Here is a 13,296-nt window from a genome sequence, read left to right as displayed (position 1 = left end):
TCTGAGCTAAAAGAACATGTTCTAACCCAATGCAAAGAAACTAAGAACCTTGAAAAAATATTTGACGAAATGCTAATGAGAATAAACAACTTAGAGACGAATATAAATGAACTGATGGACCTGAAAAACACAACACAAGAACTTCAAGAAGCACACACAAGTTTCAACAGCCAAACTGACCAAGCAGAAGAAAGAAGAAAGGATATCAGAGGTCGATGATCAACTCAATGAAATAAAACGAGAAGGCAAGATTAGAGAAAAAAGAGTAAAAAGGAATGAACAAAGTCTCCAAGAAATATGGGACTATGTGAAAAGACCTAATCTACTTTTGATAGGTGTACCTGAATGTGACAGACAGAATGAATCCAAGCTGGAAAATACTCTTCAGGATATTATCCAGGAAAACTTCCCCAACCTAGCAAGGCAGGTCAATATTCAAGTCCAGGAAATACAAATAACACCACGCAGATATTCCTCAAGAAGAGCAACCCCAAGGCACATAATCATCAGATTCACCAGGGTTGAAATGAAGGAGAAAATGCTAAGGGCAGCCAGAAAGAAAGATCAGGTTACCCACAAAGGGAAGCCCATCAGACTCACAGCAGATCTCTCAGCAGAAAGCCTACAAGCCAGAAGAGAGTGGGGGCCAATATTCAACATGCTTAAAGAAAAGAACTTTCAACCCAGAATTTCATATCCAGCCAAACTAAGCTTCATAAGTGAAGGAAAAATAAAATCCTTTACAAACAAGCAAGTACTCAGAGATTTCATCACCACCAGGCCTGCTTTACAAGAGCTCCTGAAAGAGGCACTAAACACAGAAAGGAACAACTAGTACCAGCCACTCCAAAAACATACCAAATGGTAAACACAGCATCAACACAATGAAGAAACTGCATCAACGGGCAAAATAGTCAGCTAGCATCAAAATGGCAGGATCACATTCATATATAACAATATTAACCGTAAATGTAAATGGACTAAATGCCCCAATCAAAAGACACAGACTGGCAAATTGGATAAAAAGCCAAAACCCATCAGTGTGCTGTATCCAGGAAACCCATCTCACATGCAAGGATACACAAAGGCTCAAAATAAAGGGATGGAGGAAGATTTACCAAGCAAATGGAAAGCAAAAAAAAAAAAGCGGCAGTTGCAATTCTTGTCTCTGATAAAATGGACTTTAAACCAACAAAGATCAAAAGAGACAAAGAAGGACATTACATAATGGTGAAAGGATCAATGCAACAAGAAGAGCTAATGATCTTAAATACATATGCACCCAATACATAAGGAGCACCCAGGAACATAAGGCAAGTTCCTAATGACTTACAAAGAGACTTAGACTCCCACACAATAACAGTGGGAGACTTTAACACCCCATTGTCAATATTAGACAGATCAGCCAGACAGAAAATTAACAAGGATATCCAGGACTTGAACTCAGACCTGGACCAAGCAAACCTAATAGACATTTACAGAACTCTCCACCCCAAATCCACAGAATATACATTCTTCTCAGCACCACATCACACCTACTCTAAAATTGACCACATAATTGGAAGTAAATCATTCCTCAGCAAATGCAAAAGAACGGAAATCATAACAAACAGTCTCTCAGACCACAGTGCAATCAACTTAGAACTCAGAATTCAGAAACTAACCCAGAACTGCACAGCTTCATGGAAAGTGAACAACTGGCTCTTGAATGTTGACTGGATAAGCAACAAAATGATGGCAGAAATAAAGATGTTCTTCGAAACCAATGAGAACGAAGACACAACATGCCAGAATCTCTGGGACACATTTAAAGCACTCTCTAGAGGAAAATATATAGCAACAAATGCCCACATGAGAAGCAAGGAGAGATCTAAAATTGACACCCTATGGGCAAAATTGAAAGAGCTAGAGGAGCAAGATCAAAAAAACTCAAAACCTAGCAGAAGACAGGAAATGACTAAGATCACAGCAGAACTGAAGGAGATAGAGACACACATACACACAAAACCCTTCAAAAAAATCAATAAATCCAGGAGCTGGTTTTTTTAAAAGATCAATAAAATAGACAAACCACTAGCCAGATTAATAGAAAAGACAGAATAATCAAATAGATGCAATAAAAAAACAATAAAAGGGATATCACCACAGATTCCACAGAAATACAAACCATCATCAGAGATTATTACAAACAACTCTATGCACATAAACTAGTAAACCTGGAAGAAATGGATAAATTCCTGGACACTTGCATCCTCCCAAGCCCAAACCAGGAAGAAGTCGAAACCCTGAATAGACCAATAACAAGGTCTGAAGTTGAGGCAGCAATTAAGAGCCTATCAACCAAAAATAGCCCAGGTCCAGATGGGTTCACAGCCGAATTCTACCAGACATACAAAGAGGAGCTGGCACCATTCCTTCTGAAACTATTCCAAACAATCCAAAAAGAGGGAATCCTTCCCAAATCATTTTATGAGACCAACATCATCCTGATACCAAAACCCGGCAGAGACTCAGCAAGAAAAGAAAACTTCAGGTCAATATCCATGATGAACACAGACGCAAAATCTTCAATAAAATACTGGCAAGCCGATTGCAACAGAACATCAAAAAGCTTATCCATCATGATCAAGTAGGCTTCATCCCGTGGATGCAAGGCTGGTTCAACATACGCAAGTCTATAAATATAATTCACCACGTAAACAGAACCAAAGACAAAAACCACATGATTATCTCAATTGATGCAGAGAAGGCCTTTGACAAAATTCAACAGCCCTTTATGCTAAAAACCCTCAATTAACTAGGTATTGATGGAACGTATCTCAAAATAATAAAAGCTATTAACGACAAACCAACAGCCAATATCATACTGAATGGGCAAAAACTGTAAGTATTCCCTTTGAAATCTGGCATTAGACAAGGATGCCCTCTCTCACCACTCCTATTCAAAAAAATAAAATAAAGAAAGAAACAAACCACAGTTTCTCTGGAGATATTTAAAAGCAGGCCTGCTTGGATATAAGGGATTGAATAAAATATTTGCTATGTTCCTGCCTAATGGATGATGTTTCTAAAACATTCTAATGCTTGCGTAATGCTCAGGAGTCCTGTTGGAAAGATATTTTGGAATCAAACTAGAAAAATGGTCATCTCTAATGTAAACTCTGAAGGGACAGGCATACAGCACACAGCACTTCAAAGAAATGTTTAATGACTCTTTTTATGAATTATATGGATGTACGCATGCATGCATGAGTAACTATTTGAGTGCTCGCTATTTGCCAGCCTCTTTTTTGTCTAGTAGGGAAAGAAATGAACCTGGCCCTCAAGAAGCTGAAGTTTTAATGGAGGAGATGGGCAGAAGAACAGGGAGTGGACTAGCAGGCAAACATCTGTTAGACTGGGTGACTGGGAAGCTGCCTCTCAGAGCAAGTGCTATGCAGGCTGATGTCTGAAGGAGAAGCCACTTACTATGCAAAGAGGGGAGGACATTGTTCCATATAAAGAATAACAGGTGAAAAGACCTTTAGGCAGGAAAATAAGCTCAGCAGGTCCAAGGAACCAACCAGCCAGTAAGGCTAATGCCTGATAAGCAAGGAGTGAGTCAAGGAAAGCCTGGAAGGACAAAAACCAGATCAAGCAAGACCTTGCGGGTTATTGGGAAAATTTTGGATTTTATTATGAGTGCAATAGGATTCCGCTAAAGAATTTTTCACCAGAGAGGTAATGTGATCTAATTTGTTTGAAAAAGAAGTTTTGTTGCTGAATGAGATAGATTAGAGGAAAAAGTGGAGATATCAAGTAGGCAAATAAATGTTTGGAGCTCAGACCTAGAGATGAAGGGGGTGTGGGATCAACAGTTCTGAGAAGATCTCTTATCACCAGACTGTGATCACCATGTGGAAGAGACCTGTGTTTCTGAATTCCCTGTTGTGTGTTTGTTTTGAGAGAAAACAGCATATTTGTATGCTGACAGAAGTGATCTAACAGAAAATTCTAGAAAGTAAAGATGCAGGAATAAGAAGAGTGAGATAAGTAAAGGGTCAACTTTCTTAAGAAGGTCTACACTGCACATGTAGAGAAATTCATTTTGAGAGAAGAGAGGATACTTCCTTTACAATAGAGAGAGGAAAGGGCAAGCTGGAACAGACTCTGGCAGGTGCATGGCATCTGTGGTTGGAGCAGGGAACGCTCATTTGCTAATCTGTACTTTCTCAGTGAAGTTGAGCAGTGAGAAGCAGGTACAGCTGAGGCAGAGTGAGGGAGGAGCCCACTGGGAATAGAGCGGAGGACACCAGCAACCACAGCAGTGCTTGCTGGAACCCCACACACATGTAGAACTTCCAAGAACAGGAGAAGCTGACCTGATGAGGATGATCGGAATTAAAGTATAAACATTCATAGCATTTTGAATTTCTGCCAGAAAAGCAAATGTTTTATTAATTTTTTAAATTTCAGGTACACAGGTAGATGTACTATCATAGGTGATATACTACCAGTAGATTTTTGAAAAATAATTTTTTAGTCAGAATCCAAACACAGTTAGACAATACTGTGAACTGTGTGGTAACGTGGGATTGTTTATCTCTTTCCACCAGACTCTGAGTCCCTGAGAGAAGAGACTTGCATCTCTGACCCCCTTGAGCCACAGCAGGGCTTTAGGACCCATGTGCCTCTGAGCACCTGGCAGGCGAAGTGCCTCACAGGCTCTTCTTGTGGTCACTGAATACTTGCCTGAGATGAGTTTGGAGTGACCTGAATAATTTCCTCACTGTTTCAGTGAAGAGAGTTTAAAATTGACTTTAATCAGAAAAATAATTGCAAGTTGAAATAAAAAGGGTTATAAGAAACTTCAATCTAAATCATTGCAAGAGAGACACACTGCTTTTAATTAAAAGGCTCAAACACTTACTTTATCAATTCTCGTCCTTCAGAACTAATAAAATATTCAACTAACCACTGACAAGCATCAAAACTTTTTGAAAGCAATGCTTCAATGGTGGCAATCCATTCTTCAGTATCAACCCTTAAAAAAAAAGCAGACAGCAATGTTAGGAGCATGACCCCAGCCAATGACCCCATGCAGTGCCGCTCTCACTGGTTCTTATCATTTCTATGTCTGTCTGTCTGTCTATCGTGGGTAGGGTGGAGGGATAAGAGATACTCAATGACGGCCCACTACCACGACTCAGTGTAGGCGGCAAGCCAATGCTTTGCATTCCTTGGCTCCTTGTGGTGTGGCTCATCTTTCCCCACAAACAAAAATGTGTCAAGAAGCTTAGGCTTTACCTCCTTCCTTCTGCATCTTCATCAAACAACTCTAGTTGGAAAAAAGGTCTGAACTATAGCATTTTGTTTTGTTCAATTTTTTGCTCACAAAATGTCCACTTGATAGCTTACATTGACATTTTTATACTTTATTGCTAAAATCATTAATATTCTACCTTATAGAACAAAAAAATATATTCGGGCAGAAAAAAACGTATAATGACTATTCTACCCATGCCCTCGTAACACTTCCCTTACGTCCTCCAATGTCCCAAAAAGATCATTGTGTGCAATGACCATATAAGCAAAATGGAAATAGTGTGCAATGTGTAAACAGCATGAGCAAATTTCACAAACAAAAGTGACCAAGTGTCCTTAGTTTATCCTATGCCAGACACTAAAAGAAAATAATACATTATTTTTCTTTTTCAATCAAATAATAAAGACTGAGATCACTTAATATATCTGTGATTATTACACATAAAAATGAAGTTGTGTATTTTTTTCTTTTCTCAAGAGTTTCTTGATTACAAAATCTGTCCAAAACCCTCTCCATATTTTGAGAAGCTCACTTTGCTAGTGTGACGGAAAAGACTGGGAACTTCAGTGGTCTTTTAACTCTAACTGGTCTCCTCACCCTGGGTCCCCCCTTGCTCTCGGTACAGTCTACAAATCACTGCTCAATACTCTTAATTCTTCACTTATTTATTCATAGAACAACTACTTATCCAGAACCTAAAATGCATAAAACCAATGATGTGATAAGGCAATAATGTGACAAAGACCAACAATGAGGCCAGGTGCAGTGGTACAAGTAATCCCTGTACTTTCAGAGGCTGAGGCAGGCAGATCACCCGAGGTTGGGAGTTTGAAAGTAGCTCGGCCAACACCGCGAAACCCCATCTCTACTAAAAACACAAAAATTAGCCGGGTGTGGTGGTGCACACCTGTAATCCCAGCTACTTGGGAGGCTGAGGTAGAAAAATCACTTGATCCCAGGACACAGAGGCTGCAGTGAGCTGAGACTGAGCCACTGCACTCCAGCCTGGGCGACAGAGAGACCCCATCTCAAAAACCAAAAAACTCGAAAAAACAATGTTGAATAAGATACAGTCAATATCTGTAAAGTTTCTAAGGCAGAGGTCCCCAACCCCTGTAAAGTTTCTAAGGCAGAGGTCCCCAACCCCTGGGCCATGGACCAGTAGTGGTCTGGGACCTGTTAGGAACAGGGCCGCACAGCAGGAGGTAAGCAGTGTGCGAGTGAGCATCATAGCCTGAGCTCCACTTCCTGTCAGATCACAGGCGGCACTAGATTCTCACAGGAGCACAAACCCTATTGTGAACTGCACATGTGAGGGATCTTGGCTGTGCGTTCCCTATGAGAATCTATCTGTCCCCGCAACCTCCCTTTTGTGGAAAAATTGTCTTCCACGAAACCAGTCCCTGTTGCTAAAAATATTGGAGACTGTTGTTCTAAGGCATTACTCTGAATATACTTCCCTGTTCAAAAACCATCCGTGATCTCCCACTGAACAAAGCCCAAACTCCTTGCTCTGGTACTACGGGCACTCAGTGAGTTCCAAACCCAACATTCACCCTGAGCTCCAGGAGTCTCTCACACATCCTAGTAAAACACAATTAGTCACTCATCATTCCCTAGGCAAGTCTCGTCTGTTACTCAGGCTTTTCCCTTCTGCCTAAAATGAAACTTCTGTGTTTCTGTTTTGCCTTTCGAAACCCTCTGAGAACATACTCTAATCTCCTTATCTGGATATGATTTTGCCCAATCCCAAGACATACAGAATTTATGTCTTGGTATAAATTCTCTTGTTAGGTATTTTTCTTTTGTTGATCTATTCTTTCCATTAGACTAGAAGTTTCCTAAAGCTAAAGACTATGTCTTGGTCATCTGAATAAAATTAGGTAGCTGCTTTCACAATATTCTAAAATTATAAATTCAACTTCAATTGAATTAATCAGTGCCCTTTGTCACAACAAATTATCAAAACATATCACTTCTCACCTGAGTTTCTTCTTTGTCCGTAAATAAGTTTGAAAAAGGAATTGAATAGCAAGCTGTAAGCTCACCTTCGCCATGCAAGGATAATATGGATGCTTTAATTTAGTCTAAGAGAGGGAAACAAGAAAGGGTACTTTTCACAGAAGTTTTATAGGTTACACATTGTTATGAACTGAATATGATACACACACATGATATATGAATATGATATTCATGATAAAACTTAATACTAATAAGAAGAATCTAGCCAGTTCAGTATCAAAAATGTTCCATTTAAATTTTAAAAAAGGTTAAGAAAAGACATCTTCATTTCTTTTATGAAATTCTCTCAAAACAGTTGTTAGACCACAGGATGTTAAGTGATCAAGAGACTAAGAACATTTTTTTCCCTTATTGGCAAATTATAATCATGGTACTCAAGGAAATAAGTAGTTGAAAGTTAATCTTGAGTCTTATACTATTTGATCACAAATTAGGAATCTCCATAGAGCCCAGTATCCATTGACATGAGCTCATAGTTATAGCTATTCTAAGATACTTTTATAAAATCTAAACAAGGGCACTTTAGAAAGCCAGTAGTGAAAAACTCACATCTCCCCGCCATCTATATTATAACATTCAAAATGCGCCTTGCAATTTTAATATTACCCATTAAGGCCTACATTTAAGGGAAAATCTTTTTGCATCTAATCCGAATGCTAACTACTAAGAGTGAGGATGAACCACTGAATGCTTTAGCTAAAAGATATTTAATTGTAACCCTTTCTTATTTCTAACAATCCAACTAGCTACTTACAGCATTCAACGAAGCTAAAGACAAAACAAAACTGAAATAATCACTACTGTACACATCTCTATTCTTCATAAACTTGAGGTTCTCATCTCTCACCATCTACAAAAGAAGATTAATAATTATTTTAATGAAATATTCAATATGTTAAGGACATTTCTAATGATATGTAAAAATGATAGGTTAAAAAGCGCTTATAAAAAGTGAATTATAATTTGTAATTCCCCTTTCTCAAGTTTTGAACTTTTAAAAGAGGAGAGAAAAAATCTTCCTTCGAAATATAAGATGTTATGAGAACTATTATTCATTAAACCATACCCTTTTGGGAAATTCAGATAAACTGCCATGTGAAGGACAAGTGAATTCTAATTTGGAGTTTTGGGTAGAAGGGGACAAACAGAGCGTTCCCAAACACAACCAACTGCATGCTTCCTTTGTGCTAGATGGCTTAATTTTCTTTCTTAAAGAAAGACTCCATATTTTTCTCAAATTCTCTTGTTCTAGGTACTGAGCTTTTGATTAGTGTATAAAGAAGGTTCTGAATTCAGATCCTTGACCTGTGACACTGGCACATCCCTTCTCCTTTTCAGAACCTGTTTTTCCACCCAAAAAACGAGAATAAAACCAGATACTACACAATAACTTTTTACAAATTAGAGATCTGCTTAAAGCATGTGGCACACAGTAGATGTTCAATAAATAAATGACCAATCATTGTCTTATTAGTCCTTCTCAAAGGTTATGAACCTTGTTTTTCTCTCTGGATAAAATAAGTTGATTTCAGCAACGTGGTTTCTTTACTGCCCACTCCCCACAACTCTGTTTATCTGTGACATCTCACACTCACACAGCGGGTCAGTGACTGTGCCTGCCAGTCCTGAGTGTGTATTCATACTTGTGTTCTTAGCACTCCATGGCTCCAGCGCTGTAGCCCCCACTCTGGTGTGGCATTAAAGGCTCATGAGACAAGTATGTAAGACGACGTAGCACCAGTGGCACGACTAATCCGGCAGGGGTGCTTTTGGCCTACTGGACACATTTTGATGTCCACGTGGATATTCCTCTTTAGAATATTTTATATGGCTCTTACCTGGTATATTCGTGCAGGCATTTTCTCCACAAACAGTCCTTTCTTCTCGCCTTTTTTAACCAGCTTGGTAAGAATAGACAGCCGGTCATTGTTAGGCCTATGGGGCCGAGGAGATGACTGAGGTGAAATTTCTGGTGAAGATGGAGCTGACCTGAGACAGAATCAGAAAACTTTGTCTAGTATAAAGTGACTATTGTTTTAATAGTTACTAATACTTGCCAAATTCACATAAGCAGCGTATTAGACTTAAACTATTTGGTTATTATACATATGTTGAAACATAAAACTGTACAATATTTAATATCACAGTATCACATGAATATATACCATTATGTCAATTATGAAATTAAAAAATGTAATACCTTTCAATTAGTTGGGAGAACTGACTGACATTATAGAAGATAAAATATTACAGGAAATTAAAAAAAATTTTTTTTTTTGAGACAGAGTCTCGCCCTGTTGCCAGCCTGGAGTGCAATGGTGTGATATTGGCTCACCGCAATCTCTGCCTCCCAGACTCAAGTGATTCTTCTGCCTCAGCCTCCCAAGTAGCTAGCTGGGACTACAGGCAGGCACCACCACGCCCAGCTAACTTTTTGTATTTTTAGTAGAAATGGGGTTTCACCATGTCAGCCAGGATGGTGTTGATCTCCTGACCTTGTGATCCGCCCGCCTCAGCCTCCCAAAGTGCTGGGATTACAGGCGTGAGCCACTACGCCCGGCCCTGCAGGACAAATTTTAACACAAATTTTTTATTTAATTGGCATATGAGATTTAACATTTAATAAGCACAAAAATGAATTCTTCCTACATATTATTGTGAGATATCTTTCCCAACCATTAAAAAGCAGTGAAATAAATTTATCTTAGAGCCACACACTCAAAATCTTGTAAGAACAAAGTGTTGAACCAAGTTTTCAAATTTAATAAAACATATATAGTCATATTTCTCACATGAAAAAGTAAACACTTTCCTGATCCAATATATTAAAAGGCAAATTCACTGACGATAGGACCTTTGAAAAAACAACATTCTGATGGTGTTGGCATAGTACCATGCTTTGGACAGAAAGTATATTCAACAAATGCGGCTAACATTAAAAAAAAAAAAAAAAAAAAAGTCCAGGTGTGGTGACTTACAGCTATAACCCCAGCACTCTGTGAGGCCTAGGTGGGAGGATTGCTTGGGCCCAGGAATTCCAGACCAGTGTGAGCAACATTGGGAGACCTCGTACAAAAAACAAACAAACCGAATATCTGGGCCTGATGCCCCTCGCCTGTGGTTCCAGCTATTCGGAAGGCTGAGATGGAAGGATCACTTCAGCCTTGGAGGTCGAGGCTGCAGTGAGCTATGCTCATGCCACTGCACTCCAGCCTGGTTGACAGAGTGAGACCACTCTGTCTCAAAAAAACAAAAACCAAAACACTTTATCCTAGAATGAAATAACTTATGTGCGTGTTTCTACATACATAACAACTTCTTGCCAATAAAATAACTAGGGAGCAATAAGAAAAGGAATTTATTTTCTTTTTGGAATTCTTTTTAGAATTTATCTCCAGCTTAGCTAATTATCTTTAAAATCCCAAATAGTATATTCTCATAGACCACATCATCACCACAGAAATCAGAAAGCAAATTACATGGAAGAGACACTTACAGAGAGAGATCCTCAGCTTCCTGCCGTACAACGCTGACTCGACTTTTCTTTGGTAATACTGGGGAGTTCTGATCAGATACCCTTTGGTAGAAAAGCATATAGGCATTCCAGTATCTTCGGCGTACATCAGTGTATGGGTTTGCTTTATAACAAGACATTAAGAAAGACGTCTGTAAATAAAAGTTTTTCTTGTCTTGACAATCTAAAATAAAGGGCCCATTATTCCAGCAAGTAACTACTCATTAAATTTGTAAAATGCAAAGTAAAATGTGGGTCTCTTTAGAGTACTGCTTAACATGGAAGTCAGGGCCTAAAATTGATCTCTCACTTGGAAGTGATATAGGCAGGGGCAAGAATAAGGGAGCAGTATGGTAATGGAGTAAGAGAATAAAGGTAAGTATCCTAGGGAGTACTAAACATGAGCAAATAGCAAGTGACATTTTAAAATATGTTCTGTGGCACAGGATGGGATAGATGGCCTCACTTAACCATTTCTGCAAAGATGGGCCAAATTTAGGTAAAGTCTGACAATATTATATCCAACCTTTAAAGGTTACCACCATAAGATGCATGGCTATAATGGCATGCTATCAAAATCTAACACAGTGACTCCAAAGAGGTAAAAATTTAGAAACACCCCTAGAAGATTTCAAAATCAGGTTTTGGAAATGCTAAGGTCTCAGCCAAATAGCTTTTTATCAAACAGCAAGTTCTGATTGGGTTTTGCTATGTACTTCTCCTTAGATTCTTTTTTTTCCTGGGAGCGGGGGTTGTGGAGGGAAAGACTGCTTTGCCATACTGCATAATAAATACGGTTTTAAAAACACAGGTGCTAGAAATGTCTTATCTAATTAATCATAACTCTATATAAGTGAAAAGGAAATCTGAAAATTTTAGTGGATAACTACTTCCAAAACTATTTTTAAGGTTTGATTTCTGTATTCATTAGTTTCTCTCTGATGTTCATTTCATCCTTTTAACCTACTCCTAGCTCCCCTACCTATCCCTCAAGGTTGTTTTAAGAAGCTATTTTTACAAATTTTTATAAGCAGCTTGAACATTTCACTCTAGCTATTAAAGAGCTTGCTTACGGTTCTATAGCTTGAATAGTAGTATTATAAAAATTAAAAATCTGTTCTGTTTTATAAAGAATACTATTAATTTTCATAGAAAACTATAAATTAAAAAATAAAACTAATGGGAAATATCCATTTGTAAATACTTACTTTGATCATAAACTTTTGGTCTATATTCTCCTCCAAAGCATTCATACTCCAGAGTCTCATCATTTAGGTCAAATTCTTCTATAACTGTGTCATTAAATTTATACCACTTTCCTTTTCCACACCCTCTAGAGCCCAAGATCAGACAAACATTAGAAGGTTAAAAAAATCAACATCCTCATCCTTAGCGTTTATCTCTATGTACTGCCTACAAATAAAACGGGTGATTACCATTTGAAAATATCTAACAAATAGGTAGCAACAGTTAATTCAATTTCTAAAACAACTTTTCAAATTCAAGGGGTAAACCCAGCTGCACTAAGCTTTAAAACTTCAAAATGAAACAGTCAAGAACAATGCCAAAGTGTCTCTGCATCACAGCAGTGAGTATGGATGATCACAGAGAGCAGGGGAGGGCAGAAAGTGTCAGTGCTGCCTCAGGACACCCTTACCGCCTGTCCTTAATGAAGGAGTAGTAGTGGCCTGCGTGTGCCTGCCCACTGTGTACAATGACGCCGACGAGTTCGTAGTTTTCTGTGAGGGCAACCTTTTTTCGTGGGGATCCTCCACCTCCCTGATCCATACTTCGCCCATTCTCCCCAACTTCAGAAGAGGAATCCTGGCGAGCCATTCCTGAAACTGTGTAAGGCTCCATGTTTAGCATCCAGGGAAACTGTGTAAAGGCAAAAAAGACCATATTAATGTTGATTAGTAACATATACAGCAGCACCCAATTAAGTCAGATCCAAACAAGAGGATGTGTTTTCCTAATTTAAGCTAGGAACAATTATGTCTCCAATTCAAGTATAAAATCTCAGAACGCTAAGTCTGGGAAAGTCTAAAGCAGCCTCTGGTTTGAGCACTAAGGAAGGCATTTTCCTTCACAGTAATCACTAGGATGCCTTCTAGAAATGAGGGCTACTGTTTCCAGATCTGCCTATTCCAGTAGCAGCAGCAGCCCAAGACAAGGGGCTCTTCATAACGCTGAGACAACAGCCTTACACATGGTAGACGGAATATGAAAACAGAAAAAGGAAAAAAAGAAGAAGTGAGTGAGAAAATGAATGGTTGTGAAACATTTCAGGAAGAAAAAAAGTTACCCTTATTTGTTCATCATATTTAATGGAGCGTCCACTTTCCCAGTCAAATCCAAATCTCATTAGGTGAATTACCAAGACACTAGGTAAAGATTTAATGCAGGTTCTTTTCACTGTTATTCTCTGGAAAAAAAAAAAAAAAAAAAAAAAAAA

General features: G+C 38.6%; 1 protein-coding gene across 3 annotated transcripts in view; it reads right to left on the bottom strand.

Annotated features, from left to right (window-relative positions):
• The window catches only part of USP24 (ubiquitin specific peptidase 24), a 160,437-nt gene that overhangs the window by 21,712 nt on the left and 125,429 nt on the right, over positions 1 to 13,296 (bottom strand). For all 3 annotated transcript variants that reach the window (XM_032296865.1, XM_032296863.1, XM_032296864.1), the window contains 8 exons: positions 13,147 to 13,266; positions 12,499 to 12,719; positions 12,050 to 12,174; positions 10,824 to 10,965; positions 9,166 to 9,316; positions 8,082 to 8,177; positions 7,289 to 7,392; positions 4,910 to 5,023 (listed from right to left, as the gene is read on the bottom strand). In XM_032296865.1, the coding sequence (XP_032152756.1) occupies positions 4,910 to 5,023; positions 7,289 to 7,392; positions 8,082 to 8,177; positions 9,166 to 9,316; positions 10,824 to 10,965; positions 12,050 to 12,174; positions 12,499 to 12,719; positions 13,147 to 13,266 (1,073 nt within the window). The remainder of the gene's footprint in view (positions 1 to 4,909; positions 5,024 to 7,288; positions 7,393 to 8,081; positions 8,178 to 9,165; positions 9,317 to 10,823; positions 10,966 to 12,049; positions 12,175 to 12,498; positions 12,720 to 13,146; positions 13,267 to 13,296) is intronic.

The sequence above is a fragment of the Sapajus apella genome, unplaced genomic scaffold, assembly GCF_009761245.1.
Source record: "Sapajus apella isolate SASKATOON/1434 unplaced genomic scaffold, GSC_monkey_1.0 scaffold36, whole genome shotgun sequence".
Taxonomy (NCBI): Eukaryota; Metazoa; Chordata; class Mammalia; order Primates; family Cebidae; genus Sapajus; species Sapajus apella.
Note: the sequence above shows the minus strand (reverse complement) of the source record. Positions and strands in the feature narration are given on the sequence as shown.